This window comes from Mesocricetus auratus, unplaced genomic scaffold, assembly GCF_017639785.1.
Source record: "Mesocricetus auratus isolate SY011 unplaced genomic scaffold, BCM_Maur_2.0 Super-Scaffold_6723, whole genome shotgun sequence".
NCBI lineage: Eukaryota > Metazoa > Chordata > Mammalia > Rodentia > Cricetidae > Mesocricetus > Mesocricetus auratus.
In genome coordinates this window covers 12,387,456-12,409,380 of record NW_024429183.1, presented here as the reverse complement: position 1 = coordinate 12,409,380, position 21,925 = coordinate 12,387,456, and the positions used below count along the sequence as shown (strand labels likewise).

Genomic DNA, 21,925 nt, shown 5'->3' with positions numbered 1-21,925 from the left:
ACAACCCGTGGCTGCTGCCTGGTGAATCCTTGTACTCCTGGCCACTAAGGATCCTGAATGGGAAGATTCTGTTGTATAACAACTTCTCCTTCCTGTAGCAATCAGCCCTGACCCTGTACTTCAGACTGAACTGTAGCCAAGTCTTCTTGGGATTCAGGTTATGCTTCCTAAATTTTAACACGCTGTTCTCTAGGGTTTTGCCTTGAGGTTCTCTAGGTTATTTGCCTTGAGGACTGACGCCCTGTTGGCTACTCAGGACGAATAGGACACAGCAGGTCAAGCATGTGACAATGATGGTATCTTCATTTCACTCATTAAAGGATTGTGACAAAGTGAGACAGGACAAGAAGCTGCCCAGGGTCAATGCCTACCTGATTACTCGAGTGTGGCCTTGTAACGTTGTCCCAACTTCCCCACTGCCGTCTTTCCACTTATAAAGATCAACCCGTTGGTTACTCTGAAAAGAAGCACGGATGAGAAGGCGTGAGCAGCACAGCACACACACTGGAATAGAGTTCTCACCTCACTGCTTACGGTAAAGATGGAGCCATATGGAAGCCAACTTGTGTGGCAGAGACTCTACAGGGTAAACAAAACAAACAAGTCCAGTGAGTGCTGTGGAGATAGCTCAGTCAGTAAAGTGGTTGCCACACAAACAAAAGGACCTGAATTCTATGCCAACACCCACATAAAAAGCTGGGTGCAGAATCACTGTGCTGGAAAAGTGGAGAGGAGAGAATCCTGCGGGTTACTGGCCACTCAGTCTAGCCAAATTAGTGAGCTTCACATTCAGTGAGAGACACTGTCTCTAAAAATAAGGTGAAAAATGTCAAGACATCCACCCTGACCTGGCCTCCACAGACATGTATAAACACATGCAATCATGCACACGAGTATGCACGTGCATGCGTGCATGCACACACACACACACACACACACACACACATATCCATATGTACATACACAAATAACGATAATCATAAAGGGCCAGGCATGGAAATCAACAGTTGCTCTAGAGCAGCAGTTCTCAACCTGTGCATTGCAGCCCCTTTGGGAGTCGAATGACCCTTTCACAGGGGTCACCTAAGACCATTGGAAAACACAGACATTTACTTTACAATTCGAAACAGTAGCAAAATTACAGTTATGAAGTAGCAGCAAAAATACTTTTATAGTTGGTGGGGGTGGTGGCCACAACATGAGGATCTGTGTTAAAGGGTTGCAGCATTAGGAAAGTTGAGAAGCATTGCTGTAGAAAAAACGATGATAAAGAATCTGGAGAAAGATGCCAGAAACGACCTAGCCCCAAATCTCAAAAGTGTGACAAGTTTCTCAGAAAAGAAAAAGAAGCTAGATATAAACCTTGGGGAATTCACATATAATAGACACTTGAAATCTGCAGAGGTTAACCAATCTAATGAACTCCAATTAAGAAGAATCCCACCCTTGGAATGGATAGTGTATTTTTTTTTGCGGGGGGGGGGGGTGTTATGAGACAGGGTTTCTCTGTATTGTTTTGGAGGCTGTTAGTCCAGCCCGGCCTCGAACTCACAGAGATCTGCCTGCCTCTGCCTCCCGAGTGCTGGGATTAAAGGCGTGCGCCACCACTGCCCGGCTGTATTTTTGTTTTAATTTGTTTTATTTTTAATTATCTGTATGAGTGGGAGGGGGTATATGCAAGTGAGTGCAAGTGCCCAGACAGACCAAGAAAGGCCAGAGGTTCCCTGGAGCTAGAGTTACAGACAGCCACGAGCCACCCAAGGTGAGTGCCAGGAGCTAAACTCTGAAAGCACTTGCTCTTAACTGCTGAACTATCTGTCCAGCCGATGGAGGAGGTGTTTGATCCCTCTAAAAGCAAAGAAGGCCAGTTCCAGATCATTGCCTTCCTCTCCTTAGAGTACCTTTCTGGTCACCTGCCAAGTAGCCCCTGGTTGGTCATACTGTCACTGAGGAAGGTAACTCACTACACACAGGAATGAAGGTATCTACTTGCTTCCCTTTAAAAATCGGGATTCAGTCCCTAGAAATGAATACAAAGCCTGACACAGATTGAGGGCCAGCAAATTAATTATACATATACATATACATATACATACAAAACCTGCAAGACACTGCCTCTTCTTTCAGAAACAGGCAAGCCTCTCTTTAGATATATTTGTTTTTATTAAATGTGCATGGGTGTTTGCCGTCATGTACATCTGTGTAGCATGTGCATGCTTAGTGCCCATGGAGGCTCGATGTGGACATCAGATCTCCTAGAACTCAAGTCACAGACAGTTATAGTTGTGAGCCACCATGTAGGTACTGGGAATCGAACCCAGGTTCTCTGGAAGATCATCCATCCAATGATCTTAACCACTGAGCCATTTGCCAGCCTCACAAACATCTCTCTTCTCTTTTTTTTTTTTATTTAACTGAGCCATGAAGACTATATTCTCTTCTCTGTACAGGATAAAAACTTGCCAGCCCTCAATGACACATTTAAAAGATGACACTCCTTAAATGAACTCACCGAAGCTGCAAAATAGTGTGCGAAGCTGTCATGAGGATTCCACTGCACAGCTCCAATGTCCCATTTGCTCTGGCGGGAGATTTTGCGGTGACCTTCAAAAGGGGCATCTAGATTGACGATGTACAGGAACCTTCGGCTAGAACGACATTAACATTATAGGAATACAGCAAGAAAACAGCATTCACATTATGATGGAAAAGCACATCCTGAGTTGCTTTTGCAGTTTGCACACAGTGCTCCAAAACCTCTCCGATACACATGACAATTATTTACTCTGAAAGGCATACAAATGACAAGTGTAATCGAAGCTGACGGTTAGCAAAGTAGAACAGCATCCCTGTGAGAGCCACTTCTACATTCGGGCCTCACTCCCCATATGCACTCATGAGACTGTGTCTGCTCCACTCCCAGTCTTTCCAGTGCCCCGGCGAGGATCCAGTTCCAGTTCCTCGCCAATCCCACTGCAGGGTCTACATCTCAACTATGTTTTCTCTACAAAAAGGCTTCCAAATGTTAAGGCTCTTGTCTCAATTCCTCTGCAGATCTGGAAGCTACACCATACCTAGAATATCTTTTTAAGCCCAATATCACCAGACACAGAGCTTTACACTCAATAAATGTGTCGAACACACTTATTACTGGGCAAAAATCCTGCAGAAAAATCTCAAATTCCTCTGCAAATCTACTATTCAGAAACAAAACCAGATCTATCAGGAGAACCAATGACCTAAGAAAAAGGAGTAACAATTAAAATAACATAGTAAGGATGTCACAGTAAGTTTAAAGTGTCAATCAATATAAAGAATCTGAAAAATAAGAATGCTTTTGTTTTTGCCTTTGTTTTTTTTAAGAAAGAAAAAAATGACTGGTCTGCGAATTAACATACATGCAGTAACTGGCACTGATTTTTAATTAGAGAACATGCTAAGCCTCTGGGTATCAATAAGGACAAATAAGCTCAAGAAAAAGATTAACAGTCCCTGTTTGGAAAAAAAACAGAAAATTCTAGAGAGTAAGCGGAGACTCTAAAGAGGGATGATGGTTATGGGAGAATAAGGGTAGCACAGGGAAGACAGAAGTTCACAGATCTCCTGGAACTTCTAAGAAAGTTAATGAAAAACAAAGACCTAGAAGCAAAGGAATCCCCTATTCTTGCAGTAGGAAGGACAGCACCTTCCCATTAGAAGGAAAAACAGTACAGACTACAATATCCATGAGTTGTGCATTACTGGGGAGCTCGGACAGGGTGCAGAACAATGGAGAACAGCAGACAACAGTGAGTACACACGTGTGTTTATCTTCATTCCTCAATCCCCAAAGCCCTACCACAATATAGTTTACAAGAAAAAGAAGGCAGGAAGCTGCGAGGCAGAGAAAACTGGAGAGGAAATGAAGACATATGGACAAATGGCAACTGACAATGAGGAACGGCAGATAATAAGCCCACGTGCCAAACACAGGAAGTGTCTCAGGATCAAGTTGATTTGAGGTACAGGACCTGGTGGCACCTTCTCTAGGCAAAGAGGAGGGGTAGGACTGGAAAGCCAAAGCAGAACAGAACAACAACGCAACAAACCCAAGAATGTCTGAAAGCATATGAACGGCTATTCCAATCATTCTTTACTCTTTTTCTGCCAAGATCTTTTTGTGGCGGGGAGGGGCAGGGAGCATATGCAATTGTGCCCACAACTGCAGGCCAGAAAAAGAGCACCTTTTCTAGCACTCCCTGTCTATTACTTTGAGAGCTCACATTTTAAATAGAAATTCAAGTCTTTGAAAAGTTCTTGAAAATTAAAATAATTATTAAAAATTAAGAAAATCTGCCGGGCGTTGGTGGCACACGCCTTTAATCCCAGCACTCGGGAGGCAGAGGCAGGCGGATCTCTGTGAGTTCCAGACCAGTCTGGTCTACAGAGCGAGTTCCAGGACAGCCTCCAAAGCCACAGAGAAACCCTGTCTCGAAAAACCAAAAAAAAAAAAAAAATAAGAAAATCTAACAGAAGGCTAGAGAGATGGGCCACTAGTTAAGAGTATTGGTGCTCTTGCAGAAGACATGAGAGACATGAGTTCAGTTCCCAGCACCTACACGATGGCTCACAACAGACCATAACTACAGCTTTGGGGAATCTGACGACACCCAGTTAAGGACTCCAAGGGCACCAGGCACATACATGGTGCACATCTATAAATGCAGGAAAACTCATACACATAAACTTTTTCATCTTAAAACCCTACCTACAGCCGGGCGTTAGTGGCACACACCTTTAATCTCAGCACACAGGAGGCAGAGGCAGGAGGATCTCTTTGAGTTTGAAGCCAGCCTGGTCTATGGAGTGAGTTCAGGGACAGGCTCCAAAGCAATACAGAGAAACCCTGTCTCAAAAAAAAAAAAAAGAAAATACTTACTGCTCTTGCAGAGGATCCAGGCTTAGTTCCCAACACCAATATTAGGTGACTCACAACCACCTATAACTCTAGTTCTAGAGTATCAGATGATCTCTGGCTGCTGTAAACACCTACACCCCCGCACATAAATTCATGTAGGCACACACACATACAAGCAAATAACAAAGAAATAAATCTCAAAGGAAAATCTAATAGGAGGACTAGAAGTGATCATAGAAAAACTCTTAGAATGAAAAACAAAAAAAGAAAAGAAAAAGGTCAGAACAAAATCCACATAGGAGAATTAACACTAACTATAGAACAAAGAATAGGAAAAGAGAAAATAGAGGAGAAAATTATCAAGGATATAAGACAGGAAAAACTTCCCAAACTAAAAAACACACTCTTCAGATTGGAAGGGGCCTTCTAATATGCTAAAAAAAAAAAAAAAAAACTAGAATTTAATCAAAATGGTGACTTCATAAGCATATATATTTGTAAATTTATTTGAACTACTCACTTCATATTAGCATAGCCCATAAACTGCACTGCATATATTTTTAAATTCTTTTTTCTTTTTATTGAAAGTATATTCTTTTCTCATACAATATATACTGATTATAGTTTCCCCTCCCTCTACTCCTATCTAGTTCCTCTCCAGTGTTCCTCCCCTCCAGATCCACTCCCTTTTTGTCTCATTAGAAAAGAACAGGCTTCTAAGAGGTAACAACCAGATGTGACAAAATAAAAGATGAAGCAAAAGCTATCATATTGAAGTTGGACACAGCAACCCAACAGGAAGAAAAGTGTCCCAAGAGCAGACACAAGAGTCAGAGAGGCATTCTCACAGTCAGGAGTTACATAAAAATCCTCAGCTAAAGCCGGGTGGTGGTGGCACAAGCCTTTAATCCCAGTACTCGGGAGGCAGAGGCAGGAGGATCTCTGTGAGTTCGAGGCCAGCCTGGTCTACAGAGCAAGTTCCAGTTCCAGGACAGGCTCCAAAACAATATAGAGAAACCCTGTCTTGAAAAACAAAACAAGACAAAACAAAAAAAACAAAACAAAAAACAAAAAAATCCTCAGCTAAAAGTTATAAGACATATGCAGAGGACCTGGTGCAGACCCCTCTAGGCCCTGTGCTTGCTGCTTAAGTCATGTTTAGCTGATTTAGAGGGCCTTTTATACGAAAATGAAATGATCCCTTCAGATTTGAGTTGGAAAGTAATATAGGCATGTACATGCTGAAGAACACAATAAGGCATTAGCACATGTACAACTTCCAGTCATATAATTCCAATCTCTAGAGCATTAAGGATGGCACTCTTCAAACCAGTGAATGTGGGGAAATCAACATTCAGAGTGCCAAAGAGTATCTTATGGGCCATTAGTATTGTTACATGAAACAGTATTTCAACCCCTCTATTTACTTGGATAAAACAATATCGACTGGGGAAATAGCTTAGGGGGTAAAGTGTTTGCTGTGTGATTGTGAGGACCCAAGTATGATCCCCAGAACCCATGTAAAAAGGCTGGGCATGGTGCAGTCACTGTAATTTCCATGCAAGAGGGGGGACAGCTAGGAGCTTGCTGCCCAGCCAGCCTTGTGCACTCTGTGAGTTCCAGCCCATCAAGAATCCTGAGGACCATGCCTGATGATGACACCTGAGGTTGTTCTACACACACACACACACACACACACACACACACACACACACACACACACACACACACTCAAACCTCAACAATGAAATGTGGAGGGGACAGGAGGTCCTCTGAGTGCCCAGACACAGGTAAAAGCAATTGTAGTGAAAACTTCACAAATTTAAAGATAAAGATAGGATCTTAAAGGTTTTGATGAGACAAATCCAACATATATGAAGAATCTAGAATTCCTACACAACTGTGACTCAGGAGGCTGAAGCAAAAGAATTACAAGTTCAAAGCCAACCTGCACAAACTTAGCAAGGCACTGTAAGAAAAGCTTAAAGAAGCTAGATGGGGTGGGGATGTATGGGAATGCAGTTCAATAGCAGAGTACTTGGTTGGCCTGTGTGAGGCCTTGGGTTCAACAGATACTTCAGGAGGTGGGACTCAAAGAACCCCAAATATCAACTTAACCCTTAACAAGTGTTACACAAGTCCACTGGGAAGTAGAGGAATATCAGACAGGTGACAATCTGTGAGCAACAGAGCACCTGGTAAAAGTGCCAGACCCTCATGTCTGATTATAAGAAGTCAACTTACCATGTCAAAGATGAATACAGCCAGATCTAGCAGTGTATTTGGAAAATGGAGACAATCAAAAGGAAGTGGTAAAAGATAGTCAAGACAGTGCTCCTGGCCAACAGATCAAAGATGGAAAAGCTGAGTGAGGCAGACCTGCTGCTCCACAACCACAGCTTTGCAGCACTACTCAATTCTAAACCATAAATCATGCATACATTTCCTCAAGAACACAATACTGGCCAGGAGTGGTGGCGCAGGCTTTAATCCCCACACTCAGGAGGCAGAGGCAGTCAGATATCAGCGTTTGACGACAGCCTCATCTACAGAACGGGCTCCAGGACAGCCAGAGTTACACAGAGAAACCCTGCCTTGGAAAAAAGGAAATTAATTAATTAAAAAAGAATACAATTCTGCAAAGAATAAGTAGACAATGATGCCATGCACTCCAAACCACTGACCTGTATAATCTGAGGAAGTGAACTGTAAGCTGTGTTGATTATATCTTAATTAAGCTGTTTTCTAAGAATGCTTATTTTATTTTATTGTTTTGGTTTGGTTTTTGGTTTTTGGAGACAGAGTTACTCTGTGTGTAGCACCTCCTGTCTTGGGAACTCACTCTGTAGACCAGGCTGGCCTCAAACTCAGAGAACCACCTGACTCTGCCTCCTCAATGCTGCAATTAAAGGCGTGCGCCACCAACGCCCTGCCCCTTCCTTTTTTTTTTAAGAACCTATTTTATATTTAATTTTGTGTATATGTGTGAATGTGCAGGGGATTTTCAAAGAGGCTAAAGGAGGGCACTTAATTCCCTGAAGCTGGAGTTACAGGCAGCTGTGAGCTATCTGATGTGGGTGTGTTGTGAACCAGCTTGGGTCTGCTTCGAGAACAGTATATAATCCTAATGCTGAGCTATCTCTCCACAGCCCTATCTGTTTTTATTTTTATTTTTTAGGTAGGGTCTCTCAATGAGCATGGGGCTAGTAGGTTCATCGAGATTGCCTGGCCAATGAGATTCGGGTATCCCTCTGTCTCCACTTCCCCAGTGCTAGGACTATTGGCATGGGCCATGCTCCATGTTCTCTATGGGTCCTGGGGATCAAGCACAGTCGTCATACTTGTATGGCAAACATTTTTACTAAGACAGCTCCCCAGTCCTAATTCTGGTTTGTTTTGTTTGGTCCTTTTTTTTTTTAACTGATCAAGAAATTAGATGATATAAATATCAGCATTTCCATCCAGGCAGTGGCAGCACACACCGTTAATCCTAGCACTTGGGAGACAGGCAGGTGGAGCTCTGTGAGTTCAAGCCTAGCTTGAATTCCAGGACTCAGTCTCAAAAAGTAAGCAAATAACCAATGAAATTACTGAAAATAAAGCTAAATTTGAGAGGGAAGGGCAATGAGTAACATGGAAGGAATGGGGCCTCTGCCCATTGACTGTATTCTGGTTCAACACTAGGGTTATTAGCAAAGGCAGAACCTAACAATTTTTGCATGAGAACACCATGTAGTTCAATTCCTTCTTGGTGGAAGTGAATTGCTTCTTGAGGACTGGTGAGATGACTCAGTGGGTAAAAGCATTTGCCACAAAAACCTGATAGCCTGAATTTGATCCCCAGATCTTAGGGTGGAAGACAAGAATTGGTTCCCCAAAGTTGTCTTCTCACCTCCACAAGTGCACCATGGCATATGTGTGCCTGCACACATGTATGCACATGCACACACACATATACATATAGAAATAATAAATCTTTTTTTAAAATTTCTTTCAGGAGAAAACCAAAGCTCACTGTACCATCAAACTAGAAGCCAGGTCCCCTCAATCCTCCTGACTGCCTTTTTGACCATACTAGAGTAATTCCTTCTAAAGACAAGAAAACTGCAATCTCAAGGCCAAACTACTAACCACTAAAGTATGAGTTGAGAAAAAACAAAAACCTGCAAAGAATTCCTTCAAGTGCCCTTGTGATCCTTAGGACCTGAACACTAAACCCTCTCATTGTCCTCCAACTTAAGGATATTTTCCAATTTCCCAGAAACTTACAATATGCTCCCCAGAACTCGTGGAAAACAAACTCCGAAGGCTCACTTACCCAGAAAGTACTGCATGCTGCCCAAGACAGTCCACAGACATGGCAGTTGCCTACGAGAAAGAACAGTTTCAGTTCTGCCAGCAAACAGCCAGGTGAGAAGACACACCTACATTTGGCCCCGCCTCCTCTCAGGCAGTCGTCTGTCGTCCCACCCCACCCCACCCCCAACAACAATCAGCTATCAGGTATTAGTTCTCTGCATCGGACACTTTCGAGTGGTTCCCAACCTTCCCAATGCTGTGCCCCTTTAATACAGTTCCTCTTGTAGCGGTGGCCCCAACCATAAAATTGTTTTCATTACTGCTTCATAACTATAATTTTGCTGCTATTATGAATCGTATTGTAAATATTTTTGGAGATGGAGGTTCATCAAAAGGGTTGCTTTAAGCCCTTTTAGTCCCCACCTAAATCTCACATTCACTTTCACAACATGACAGCTTCTATTTCTCACACACACACACACACACACACACACACACACACACACACACACCAGGACTGTACACAACCATGGCAGTCCTAGAGCCCTCAGAGAATGTGACTACCACAGAGCAAGAAACAGCTACTAAACAGAGTCTCTCCCAAGAAAAACCTAACCTGGGACACTGCTACCTATATACTCACAAAATACACTCATTCCAGAGCACATGGAACCTTCCTATTATGGCATATTATTCAAACACCTTACCTGCTGAATCCAAGGTTTCATTCTTAATATTTTAGCTACTTTTTATTATACAGGATTATATAAGGCCATTCCATGCGAGTTCATAATGTACTTTGAGCATATTTCACACATAACCCTGTACCCACTTCCCCAAGGTAAGCATTCTTGTTACTAATACATCCTGTTCACATTCAGTCTGAAGCCCCCCCACTTCCTAGTGAGCACAATCATGATTCAATACCCCATCTCCAAAAGACTGCACCAAGTCTAACGACAGTGAGGCATGTGGCCAACTCGAATCCTCACAGTTACAGCCTTACATTGTCATATGTGCATCATCTACTTGGTCACTAAATACTCCAAGTTCTTTCTAAGACAGCATGTTGGAAGAATTCACTTCACACATGCTACCATAATCATAAACTGTAAATGGTAAACACTAATCCCTCCCCCTCATTCTCTCTGGCTTTACCAATGGTTTTCTCACGCTTATCTACCTCTTAAAAAAACATGCTACCCAGTCGGGCAGGGCAGTCATGGTGAATGCCTTTAATCCCCCCTGAGCAGAAAGAAGCCAGGCAAGCTTGATTGCCATGACATCTCTAGAACTCTGCTGTGTGTTTTATGGATTAATGCTATAAAGGGGACAAGATGGTTTTTCCAAAAGGGGACAGAGTCTTCTTAGAGTCTGGTGGCAGAATCCTACCACAGTCCCAAGATTCTGAGCTCCTGATGCATACTGCTTTTCCCCTGCTGTGCAAGGCTAATAAAACACTACTCCAGTTATAGCTGCCAATGGGTTACTGATATGAGCAAGGGGTCAAATCAGCTGGCCTTAAGATAAAGAAATTTGAAGACCCCAAGTATCTATCAGGGGATGAATGGAAGATAAAGAAAATATGGTTGGCAAACAAAGGATTATTATTCAGCCTTTAAAAGCATGGAAATGAAACAGGCTTTTCTGTAGCTTTGGAGACTGTCCTGGAACTCACTCTGTAGATCAGGGTGGCCTCGAACTCACAGAGATCTGTGTGCCTCTGCCTCCTGAGTGCTGGGATTAAAGGCGTGGGCCACCACTGCCCGGCCTCACAAATGACTCCTAGAAGATTATACCAAGTCAGGGCTGGGCAGATGTCTCAGCAGTTAAGAGTACTGGCTGTTCTCCCAAAGGATCCAGGTTCATTCCCCAGCACCCACATGACAGCTCTCTATCTGTAACTCCAGTTCCAGGGGATCTGACACCCTCATAAATGCAGGCAAAAACACCAATGCACGTGAAATAAAAATAAAAAGACTATACCAAGTGCCAAGTGAAACACACCAAATGAGACCAGTATAAGAAAAATGTCCCCATAGGCTCATGTATTTAAACACAACGGCCCCAGCTGTGGAGCTGCTTGTGAAGGTTATGGAACCTTTAGGGGGTGGAACCTTGCTGGAGGAAGCAAGTCACTGGGAGCAGGCCTTATAGCCTCACCCCACTTCTTATTCTGTGTGTGGAGATGTGACTGCTCAGTTCCTGTCTGGCCCTCATGCCTCCCCTGCTATTATGGACTCTCCCTCAGGAACCATAAGCCAAAATAAACCCTTTCTAGCTTAAGTTGCCTTTGGCTATGGTATTATATTACAGCAGCAACAACCCAAAAAAGTTAGTAATACAGAAGTCAAGCTCTTAGAAAGAGAATGTGGAGGTCAACAAGGTTGGGGGCGGGATTATGTTTAATGGGATGATGATTAGGAAGGGCAGGCAACAGTTGAGAAACCTGTCACACTGGCCATTTAACCTGGTCTGGAAATTAGAAGAGAGGGGGATTCCTATGCCACCTATGAAAGTGGAAGGGGTCACACAGGGCAAGGACCTGATCTCTGGGGGCTGAGAGTAACCCCCATCATGTTCTTACATGCAGTAAAGAACAGGAACTTCTGACCTAGACCCCTAGATACTGAATACCCCTAGTGGATACTGAAAACACCTGAACGAGCTTGGAAGTGGATTCCTCCTAAGTGAAGCCTCCAGGTGAAAACACAGCTCACAGCTGCCCTGACTTTGGCAGCAAGACACTGAACAAAGAAACCAGCCATGCAGTACACAGTAATAGAATACTAATAAAATATGATCTGGCAACAGTCCAAAGATACCATGCCTTTTGTCTCAGGAGTTCTACCTCTCGCATCTACCCCAAATACAGCAATTTTCTGAACAGAGCTGTTTACTTACAACTACAGTACACATCTAGACAATGGAATATTCTAGTAGCATTTTAAATAACATGAAAATGCATCAAAACTACAAATATATAGCCGGGCGTTGATGGCACATGCCTTTAATCCCAGCACTCAGGAGGCAGAGGCAGGAGGATCTCTGTGAGTTCGAGGCCACCCTGGTCTACAGAGCGAGTAGACAGGTTCCAGGACAGGTTCCAAAGCAATACAGAGAAACCATGTCTCAAAAAGCAAAAAAAGACAACTATATCATAAATCACCATATTAAGGTATCTTTTACACATTTATTTATTTACTAGGTGTGGAGGGTGTTGTAATCCAGGTAAACATAGCCCTGCCTCTCACCCACCTGTGCATGTACCCTGACTCTTTTTTTTTAAGATTTAATTATTATGTACACAGTGTTCTGTCTGCAGGCCAGAAGAGGAACCCAGATCTCATTACAGATGGTTGTGAGCCACCATGTGATTTCTGGGACTTGAACTCAGGACCTCTGGAAATGCAGTCAGTGCTCTTAACCTCTGAGCCATCTCTTCAGGTCCATACCCCAGCTCTTTAAACGAAAAGTTCCACCCACTTCCGTTCTCTTTCCAGGCTGCTCCTCCTGTGTGTTTATTTGGGACTGATGCGGCTCTAGAACCAGGCTTCTCTCAAAGAAAAAGCTTCTCTTAACACACACACACACACACACACACACACACACACACACACACACACACACACACACACACGGCATGCATGTACCCTCTGTTAGGAATAAAGTGCGTGGGTGGGACCGCAGGTGGTAGTCCCGGCCCCGCGGTCCTGGTCCCGAGACGCACCGCGTGATGGACGGCAGGCAGATGGGAAACAGACCGGTAGACGTGACTCATATTGAAAGTTTTATTCAGGGGGAGGTAAGAAAATAAGGGAAGAAAAGAGGTAAAGAACACAGATAGGACAAAGAGAAGAGGGAAGGGAAAAAGACAGGAAAAGCTCTATTGGCCCCTTCAGAGGAGCTGTTGGCCTTGCTTGTTTCTTACTGGCTAGCTCTGCTTTAAGTAATTACCCCATAATTGTTAATCTAAGTATGTCTCTTACCAGAGAATAGTTCCGGGCTTCCTACCCCATAGCGTCACATGTAGACTCTCTTGTGTTTCTCCTTCCCAGAATCCTCCTAGACTCCTAGTCCCACCTATCTAGATTCCTATTGGCTCAACAGTGCTTTATTGACAAAAGACTTCCCCAACATCTCCTCTTTTCTGTTTAAACAAAAAGAAAGGTCTTAACTTTAACATAGTCAAATTGTATATGACAGAACAGTTATCAAGTAAGAACATAGTTACAATATTTTAGCAAGCTGGGCATGGTGATGCATATCTGTAATCCTAACACTTAGCTTCCTGCAATAGGAGGACCACAAATTCAAAGCCAGCATGAGCTATATATAGTTAAAACACAAAAACAAACAAAGCCAAAACCACCTAGCAAAGAAATTAGGACGGGATCTGAATCAATGATGTTCCTGGGATTTCACTTAAGTTTGGGCATGCCTTCCTAGGCTCATCCTGCTCAGCTGACTTGCTCCCACCCTCTGCACTGGGGCAGTTGTTAGTCACTTCTTACCGGGTAAAGTCAGGAGTCTGCCACCAGCTGTGCTCCCTGTAATCTCAAAGCTGCTGATGAAGCTAAATCTGGTTTGCTTTGCAGAGTCAGCAGGTTTGAATGCATCCTCAGTGTAGAGTTAAAGACCACCTGGGAGCTTCCTATATTCCATCTCGTACCTCTGCCTTCCAAACCCTGTCCCAATTTCCCAGCCATTCTAAATTCTCCAAAATGAATTCCTTCCAGCCCTCAAAACTCAAGTCTGTCTCTTCCTCTCTCACCTCAGGACCACCTTTACACCTATTGCTTCAGCCTGGAATACACTTCTGTCCAGTGTGTGTGTGTGTGTGTGTGTGTGTGTGTGTGTGTGTGTGTGTGTGTGACACTTCTGTCCAGTGTGTGTGTGTGTGTGTGTGTGTGTGTGTGTGTGCACGTGCGTTGTGTGTGCTTGTATGTGGTAGTATGGTAGGTGCAATGTACATGCATGTTCCTGAGTATGGAAGCCAGAGGTCTACATGAAGTGTCTTCCTCAACTGCTTCCTACATTTATTTATGTGCAGTTTCTCACTGAACTTACCGGTTCAGCTAGGTTGGCTAGCCAACAAGCTCTAAAGATCCTCCTCTCTCTACCTCAGTACTCAGCTCCCAGGGGTACACCACCATGCCCAGCTTTGTATGTGGATAGCAGGGATCCAGATTCGGTTCAGCATGCTTGCATTGTAATTACATAGATTCCCCAACTCTACCATTTGCAATTCAGTATAAACTCTTCTGAGGTTTTGCTGGACCATCCCCTCACACACACCTAGTGTGAATTAGCTTTCTCAGTGTTTCTACAGGACCTAGGGTTTCCCTTTTCCTAACACTTGAGATAGTTTAATTGTATTTATCTACTAATACATTTCCTCCATTAAATTACAATTTCCTTGAGGGTAAAAATCAATTTGTTAGCACAATGCCTAGCGCATGATATTCAATAACATATTATTTCAATGAGTATCTGGTGTTAAAGGCAATTTAAGTCTTTTGTTTTGTTTTGTTTTTCGAGACAGGGCTTCTCTGTGTAGCCCTGGCTGTCCTGGAACTCAGAGATCTGCCTGCCTCTGCTGGGATTAAAGGCATGAACCCCTAACTCATAGTCAATTTAAGTTTTAAACACACTACACAAACATTTGTACAGTAATGTTCATAGCAACATTACTCATTGTACCCCAGAAGTGGAAATAATTCAAATGTCTAACAACTGATGATGTCATATAGTTATACAATGGACTATACTTAACTATAAAAAGAAATGAAACTGACACATACTACAAACATGGATGGACATTAAAAAGTAAAAGAACTCAGTCAGAGACTATATGTAATATGATTCCATTTATGTGAAATGTTCAGCATAGGCATATCTATAAAGACATGATTATCACCTAGGGCTGGAGGACCAGGGTCCTACAAAGTGACAGTTCCAAGATACAGATTCAGATTGGGGTGATGAGTATGTTCTAAAAATGATGGTGGGGCGTTGGTGGAGCATGCCTTTAATTCCAGCACTCGGGAAGCAGAGGCAGGTGGATCTCTGTGAGTTCGAGGCCAGGCTGGACCAATAGCCTGCAAAACAATACAGAGAAACCCTGTCTCGTAAAAACCAAAAAAAAAAAAAAAAAAAAAAAAAAAAAGACAACAATAGGTAACTATGTACTTAATAATAGCCAAATCACAGGAATAAATTATTTTACAAATCCATTTTGGACTTGTAATTAAACTGATCTTGGGCTGGGCATAACAGCACATACCTGTAACCTCAGCACTTGGGAGGTAGAGGCAAGGAAAACCAGGAATTCAAAGTCTTCTTTAGCTAAACAGTGAGTTCAAAGCCAGACTAGACCACATAAAACCCTGTCCAAAGAAAAGAAAGGAAGTGAAGGAGGGATGGAGGGAGGGAGGGAGGAAGGAAGGCAGGCAGGCAAAGCATTTTGTGAGCTCATCCTTCCAATCAATGCAAACCCTGGGTCAATTCTCCTAATACTAGTTTGTCACCAGCCTGAGAAAAGACCCTAATGTATGCATAATCAGATCCCAAAGACTGAAACACAAGCGGAAACCCACTGATATAACAAGAATCAGACCATTTCAAATAAACGATCCTATCTCTATATAAATTAGAGACACTGCTGCCAAAGCTGACCCTGAGCCATCTTTGTCTAACATGAGCTACAAATTATCTATAGCTCTTGTTCAAACACTCAGCAAGAGAGGTGTTGCTTGGAAAATCTACCTCTTTAATACAGGAACATCTCACCTCCCTGCAAACTCAAATGCCACGCAGAGGATAGCACTGGGGAAGTCACCTCATCCTTATAGGACTCAGGTTCCTGATGTATAAAATATGAGGGTAGACGAGACATCATCTAAATATCTTCTCAGCTCCAAGTCTATTCCGTGAAGGCACATTTGTTTCTTCCTTAAGTCAGATTTCCAATGTACTAACAACATGTATCAAGCACTTAAATACGTTGGCCACTGTGCTAAGTGCTCTGCACAGATACCCTCATTTAACCCTCCCAGCTACTCTACAGATGAAGCAGGGAAGAGGAAAGGCAACAGGCCTGGGCTAGCCTTAAGAGGAGGGCTTCCCTGTAATCGAAGCTCTAGGCTGAGAACTGGGGCTCCTTTTGTCCAGTCTCTCTACTCCCTGTGTCTTTGCTGTTTGATTTTACTTTGTAGTCTTTCACTGTACTTACTCATCATCCTGGAATGCTCTGGGGAGCACAAGTGCCTGGTGTTTGCCTTGCTTTATGGATGAAGAAACTGAAGCTTAGAAAAGTAGTCAGCCGGGATAACGGGCACGCAGGTGGCATCACCTGGATCCAGCACAGCACTCTGGCTCCAAACTCTGACCTCTGTGCTACATCATACTTCACCACTTTTCTTGCATCTTTATGTTAAACTTTTTACAAAACAAGTAATTCATATCTAATTTACTGTTTTGTTCTTGTGCTGGACTCAGGTTTTTGTTTTTGTTGTGGGGGTTTCATTTTGGTTTTTGAGATACGGTCTCCTATAATCCAAGCTAGTCTCAAACTTACCATGTAGTGGAAGATGACCTTCAACTCCTGATCCTGCTGTCTCTACCTCCCAGATGCTGGTATTACAAACCTAGTATTTGTGGTGGTTGGAAAGAAAATAGCCCCCAAAGCCAGGAGTTGGTAGCACACACCTTTAATCCCAGCACTAGGGAGGCAGAGGCAGGAGGATCTCTGTGAGTTTGAGACCAGCCTGATCTACAAAGTGAGTTCCAGGACAGCCTCCAAAGCCACAGAGAAACCCTGTCTTGAAATCCACTCCCCAAGAGCCAGGTGTGCCAGGCAGTGGTGGTATACACCTTTAATCCCAGCACTTGGGAGGCAGAGACAGGAGGATCTCTGTGAGCTTCAGACCAGCCCTGTTGTACAGAGAGAGTTGCAGGACCAGCTCCAAACCAAAGCTACAGAGGAACCCTGTCTTAAAAAACAAACAAACAAGCAAACAAAAAAGAGCCAAGTGTACTGGGGCTGGAAAGATGGCTTAGTGTTTAAGAGAGTTTGCTGCTCTTCCAGAGGACCTGAGTTCAGTTCCCAGATGGCTCACAACCTCCTGTAACTCTCTAGGTCCAAGGAATTTGATACTCTCTTCTGGTCTCTGCAGGTACCCACACGAATGTATGTACAAACACATGTGTCCCCACACACACACAAATTTTTACTATTTTATTTTATGTGTATTTTGCCAGAATGTATGTCTGGGCACAGTGCATGTCCAGTGCTAGAAGAGGCCAGAAGTTGTTAAATCCTCTGAAGTGGAGTTACAGACAGTTGTGAGCTGTCATAACCTGGGTCCTCTGGGAATATCTTTTTTTTTTAAAGATTTATTTATTTATTACATATACACCAAATTGAATTGTAGATGGTTGTGAGCCACCATGTGGTTGCTGGGAATTGAACTCAAGACCTCTGGAAGAGCAGTCAGTGCTCTTAACCTCTGAGCCATCTCTCCAGCCCCCCTCTGGGAATATCTTAACAGCTAGATATCGTAGCACGTGCTTGTAATCCCAGTACTAAGGAGGTAAAGATAAGTGGGTTACACACATAATAATAATAATAATAATAGTAATAATAGCAGCCAGCCGTTGGTGATACATGCCTTTAATCCCAGCACTCAGGAGGCAGAGGCAGTCGGATCTCTGTGAGTTGGAGGCCAGCATGATCTACAGAGCGAGTGCCAGGACAGGCTCCAAAACAATACAGAGAAACCCAGTCTCGAAAAAACAAAATAAATATATAATAAATTAAAATAGAAACAAAAAACTAGGGCCTCAAGAATAGCAGGCAAGCACTCTCTCATTAGCTACATCCCTAGCCCTAAAGTAATTTTAAAATATCCAAAAATTACATTTATTTATGTGTGCGTGTTGGGGATGGCAAGTGCACATGCCACAGTGCCCATGTGGAAGTCAGAGGACAATTGTCAGGAGTCAGTTCTCTACTTCTACTATGTGAACCCTGGGGACCAAACTCAGGTTATCAGCTTGACAGCAAACACTTTAGCCTGTGTTTTAGTTACTTTTCAATTGCTGTGACAAAACACTATGACCCAGGCAATTTATAAAAGAAAACATTTAATTTGGGACTTATGGTTTCAGAGGGCTAGACTTCATGACCATCGTGGCAGGGAGTATGGCAACAGGCAAACAGGCATTGTGCTGTAATAGTAGCTGAGAGCTTATATCTCTTTTTTGGGGGGAGGCCGTTTTAAGTCAGGTTTTCTCTGTGTAGCCTTGGCTGTCCTGGAACTCCCTCTGCAGACCAAGCTGGCCTGGAAGTCAGAGATTCACCTACCTCTGCCTCCAGAGTGCTGGGATTAAAGGCATGCGCCAACACCTACTGGTGAAAGCTTTCATCTTAAACCACAAGCAAGAGGCAGAGAAAGCTAACTTGAAACCTCAAGGCTGGCCCCCCAGTGACACACCTCCCCCAAGGCCACACCTCCTAATCCTTCCCACACAGTTCCACCTACTGGGAACCAAGCATTCAAATCTGGGAGTCTGGGAGCCATTCTCATTCAAGCCACTACAGCTTGCTAAAATTACTTTTTAGAATATAAAATAAGAAAAGGGTACCAAGTAGTGGTGGCACACACCTATGACGCCAGCACTTGGGAGGCAGAGGCAGGCAGATCTCTAAGAGTTTGAGGCCATCCTGGTCTACAGAGCAAATTCCAGGACAGGCAGGGTGGTTATACAGAGAAACCCTGCCTCAAAAAGAAAATATAAACAAACAAAAGGAATATGGATCATTTTTGAGTTTACTATTCTGGCCATCTTTTTTAGAGAGGCAATATGAAGTATTGACTTTTTCTTTCTATGTAGTAGAAAGTTAATAAAACAGGTTTCTGCCTCTTGCCAATCAGTATCAGAAAAAAAAAAAAACAGGCAAATTCACACCATAGATATACCATTTCAACTAAATAGGAAAAACAGAAACTCCCACAAGGCAGTTAAATTACCCAATTTACTTTATTCTCCTGCCATGTCAACTGCTGTTTAGGCTTAATTATTTGCTCCTACTTCATAGCACGCCAATATAGGTGTCAGCACCCCCTCTGCTTCAGTTACATCTCTATAAGGAAATAGGGGTGAGACTTCCTGGGTTTCTGTGAGAATTAAAAGATTTATAGGTTAGCGTCTTCCAAATTAGCAGGCTTAGGCACGTGACACATATTCAGTTCTGTCCTGATCCCCAGTGAAAGCAATTAACAAGAAGGGTAGCTGCAATATGTTTTTCCCCCTAAGTGTCTGGCACCTCCCTTGGGAAAGCAGGCCTCACACTGGCAATGCCGACAGCACCAAGTGTTTCAAGATTCCTTAATAGAAATAGCTGCTGGTCAAATTCTCCACGGTGACTACTTACCAGAGGGCACCACAGAGCTCCCTCACATATTAATCCTCATGGCAAAAGACAGGATGGGGTTTTAAGAAGACTCACATCACCCATTTACTGTAATCTAGACTTCCCTCAGTGTAGACCAACTGGATATTAACACAGAGCCCAGCACAGTGTACACCCAGTAGGAGCTCAATAAATCCTTATTTTTAAAAGGGGATGGAGCTGGGGAAATGGCTCAACAGTCAAAATACTTGCTTGCAACCATGAGAACCAAAGTTCAGATCCCCAGAAACCTACATAAACATTGGATGGGCATGGTAACCTGCCTGCAATTCGAGCCTTGAAAGGCTAAGAGAGGGGACCCTCAGAGCAAGACTAGTCACCTTGGCAAGGTCTGGGCTTCATTGAGAGATCCTGCCTCAATGAATAAGGTGGAAAAACTATGATTCAGACATCAACCTTGGCCCTCCACCTGCATGTACACCTACACATGTGTATAAACATGCAAAAGCATATATATACACATACATGCACACCACGAACATAAAAACTGAAATAAGTCAATCAATCCTTATTAAATAAACAAGTGAATAAGTCTGGAACACAGGAAGTATTCAGGGCCTTAGGTGGGGATTACAACCAAAAATATAAGAAAGTATTCAGTAAATATTTGTTGAATAAATAAAAAGAAGTTGCCAAGAAATGTCCTAAGTATCAGGAAAGGGAGATGTAGTATTTATTATGGGCCTATGTATGACACATTATGAGCTATTAAGAGATAAAATAAGCCAAGTGGTGATGGCACACACCTTTGATGCCAGCACTCAGGAGGCAGAGACAGGTGTATCTCTGTGAGTTCGAGACCAGCCTGATCTGCAGAGTGAGTTCAGGACAGGCTCCAAAGCTACAGAGAAACCCTGTCCTGAAAAACCAAAAAAAAAAAAAAAAAAAAAAGTAAGTGTGTTTGTCACACAGGTCTTTAATCGCAGCACTTGGGAGACAGAGGCAGGTGGGGTATCTGAATTTGAAGCCAGCCTGGTCAACAGCGTGAGGTCCAGGACAGCCAGGGCTATACAGAAAAACCCTGTCTCTGAGGAAAGAAAAACAAACATGTGACCTCAAAATTCTCATGCCAGTCCTGTAAGTATAACGACCTCCCTTCTACAGGTAAGAAAACATGTGTAAAGAGTGATGTCAGGCATGGGATTACCCAGATGTCCGATCTAGCCAATACACTTACTCTGTCAACAATATTTTCCACATTAGCAACTACTTAGGTCGGGGGCTGAAACAGAGGCTCTACAAAGCAGGATTTCACAAATTCACCCCAAAAATGTTACAAAGCGAGGTTGGTCCAAATAACTGGGGCTCAGAGAAGTTCTGCGACTTTCCCGAAGTCACCAAGTGCGACTGCCTCAGGGAGTGGACACAAGGGAAGAATCCTTTCAGCATTTACTGCCTTTGCCTCAGAGTCCCAAGACCCATAAACCAGAATGGAACCCTAAAACCCCGTACACGCCTGTCCTAAGTGTCCTGCCAGTTATCAAAGCTCCTCTAGGCTCTCCTGACTCTGGAAGCTCCAGGTCAGCACCATGTCCACCTCCCCATCCTGGGCAAGCAGATGGATGGGAAGGCGTGAGGTGAAGGGGTGGGGGAAGGAAGCCACGGAAGGCGCATGCCCAGGCAGCTCCATTCACGCACAGCTCACCTGAGAGTCCCGAAATTCCACCACCACGTTCTCGCTGCTCCAGCGTGCCGCCATCTCCTTACCCCGGCCGCGGGGGTGCCTGTCGGCGACCCCCAACTCCAAACCCTGACACTTCCCAGGCTAGTAAGCCCCACAACGCCTGGCAATCAATCAGGCCACGCCCATTTCCCCGCCTTCCGCTTGACCGCAATTCATTGGTTAATCTAATGATAGATCCCGCCCCATGTGCTTTCTCCCCCAACGGCGGACCTCGTATGCCCCCCCAAAACAGGAACGCCCCCTTCATCCGTCATCAATACGAGTCACCCGGGCACGAGCGGCTACTGACACGCCCCTTTGCCGTGAGCTCGGCCGGGAATTGTAGTCCAGGGTCTGCACAGCATCGGTGGCCCGGGAAGAGCCGGAGGTTAGAGGGCAGATGCAGTCGTACTGTTTCTTTGCTGGTTGGATGATGTTCCCGCATTCTCCTGCACACATCCTATAAACAAAACCGGCATCCGTACCACACCTGTCATCAAGGGTTTGAAAAATCTAAGGGCACATTTTATTATTTCGTGCTGTTGCGCCGCGCCTCTTAAGTGTTTAGAAGTTACTAAGAGTCTCCGTG

At 43.7% G+C, this 21,925-nt stretch overlaps 1 protein-coding gene across 5 annotated transcripts in view; it reads right to left on the bottom strand.

Annotated features, from left to right (window-relative positions):
• The window catches only part of Wdr59 (WD repeat domain 59), a 73,532-nt gene extending 52,034 nt beyond the window's left edge, over nt 1-21,498 (bottom strand). For 3 of the 5 annotated variants that reach the window (XM_040736750.1, XM_040736757.1, XM_040736771.1), the window contains exons 1-4: nt 21,319-21,493; nt 9,216-9,265; nt 2,513-2,648; nt 372-457 (exon numbers count right to left, since the gene is read on the bottom strand). In XM_040736750.1, coding sequence (XP_040592684.1) covers nt 372-457; nt 2,513-2,648; nt 9,216-9,265; nt 21,319-21,372 — 326 coding nt within the window. In that variant the 5' untranslated portion in view covers nt 21,373-21,493. Of the gene's footprint in view, nt 1-371; nt 458-2,512; nt 2,649-9,215; nt 9,266-21,318 lie in introns of all 5 variants that reach the window. The other 2 variants (XM_040736764.1, XM_040736754.1) reach the window with 2 other exon arrangements.
• Between the last annotated feature and the right edge of the window lie 427 nt (nt 21,499-21,925).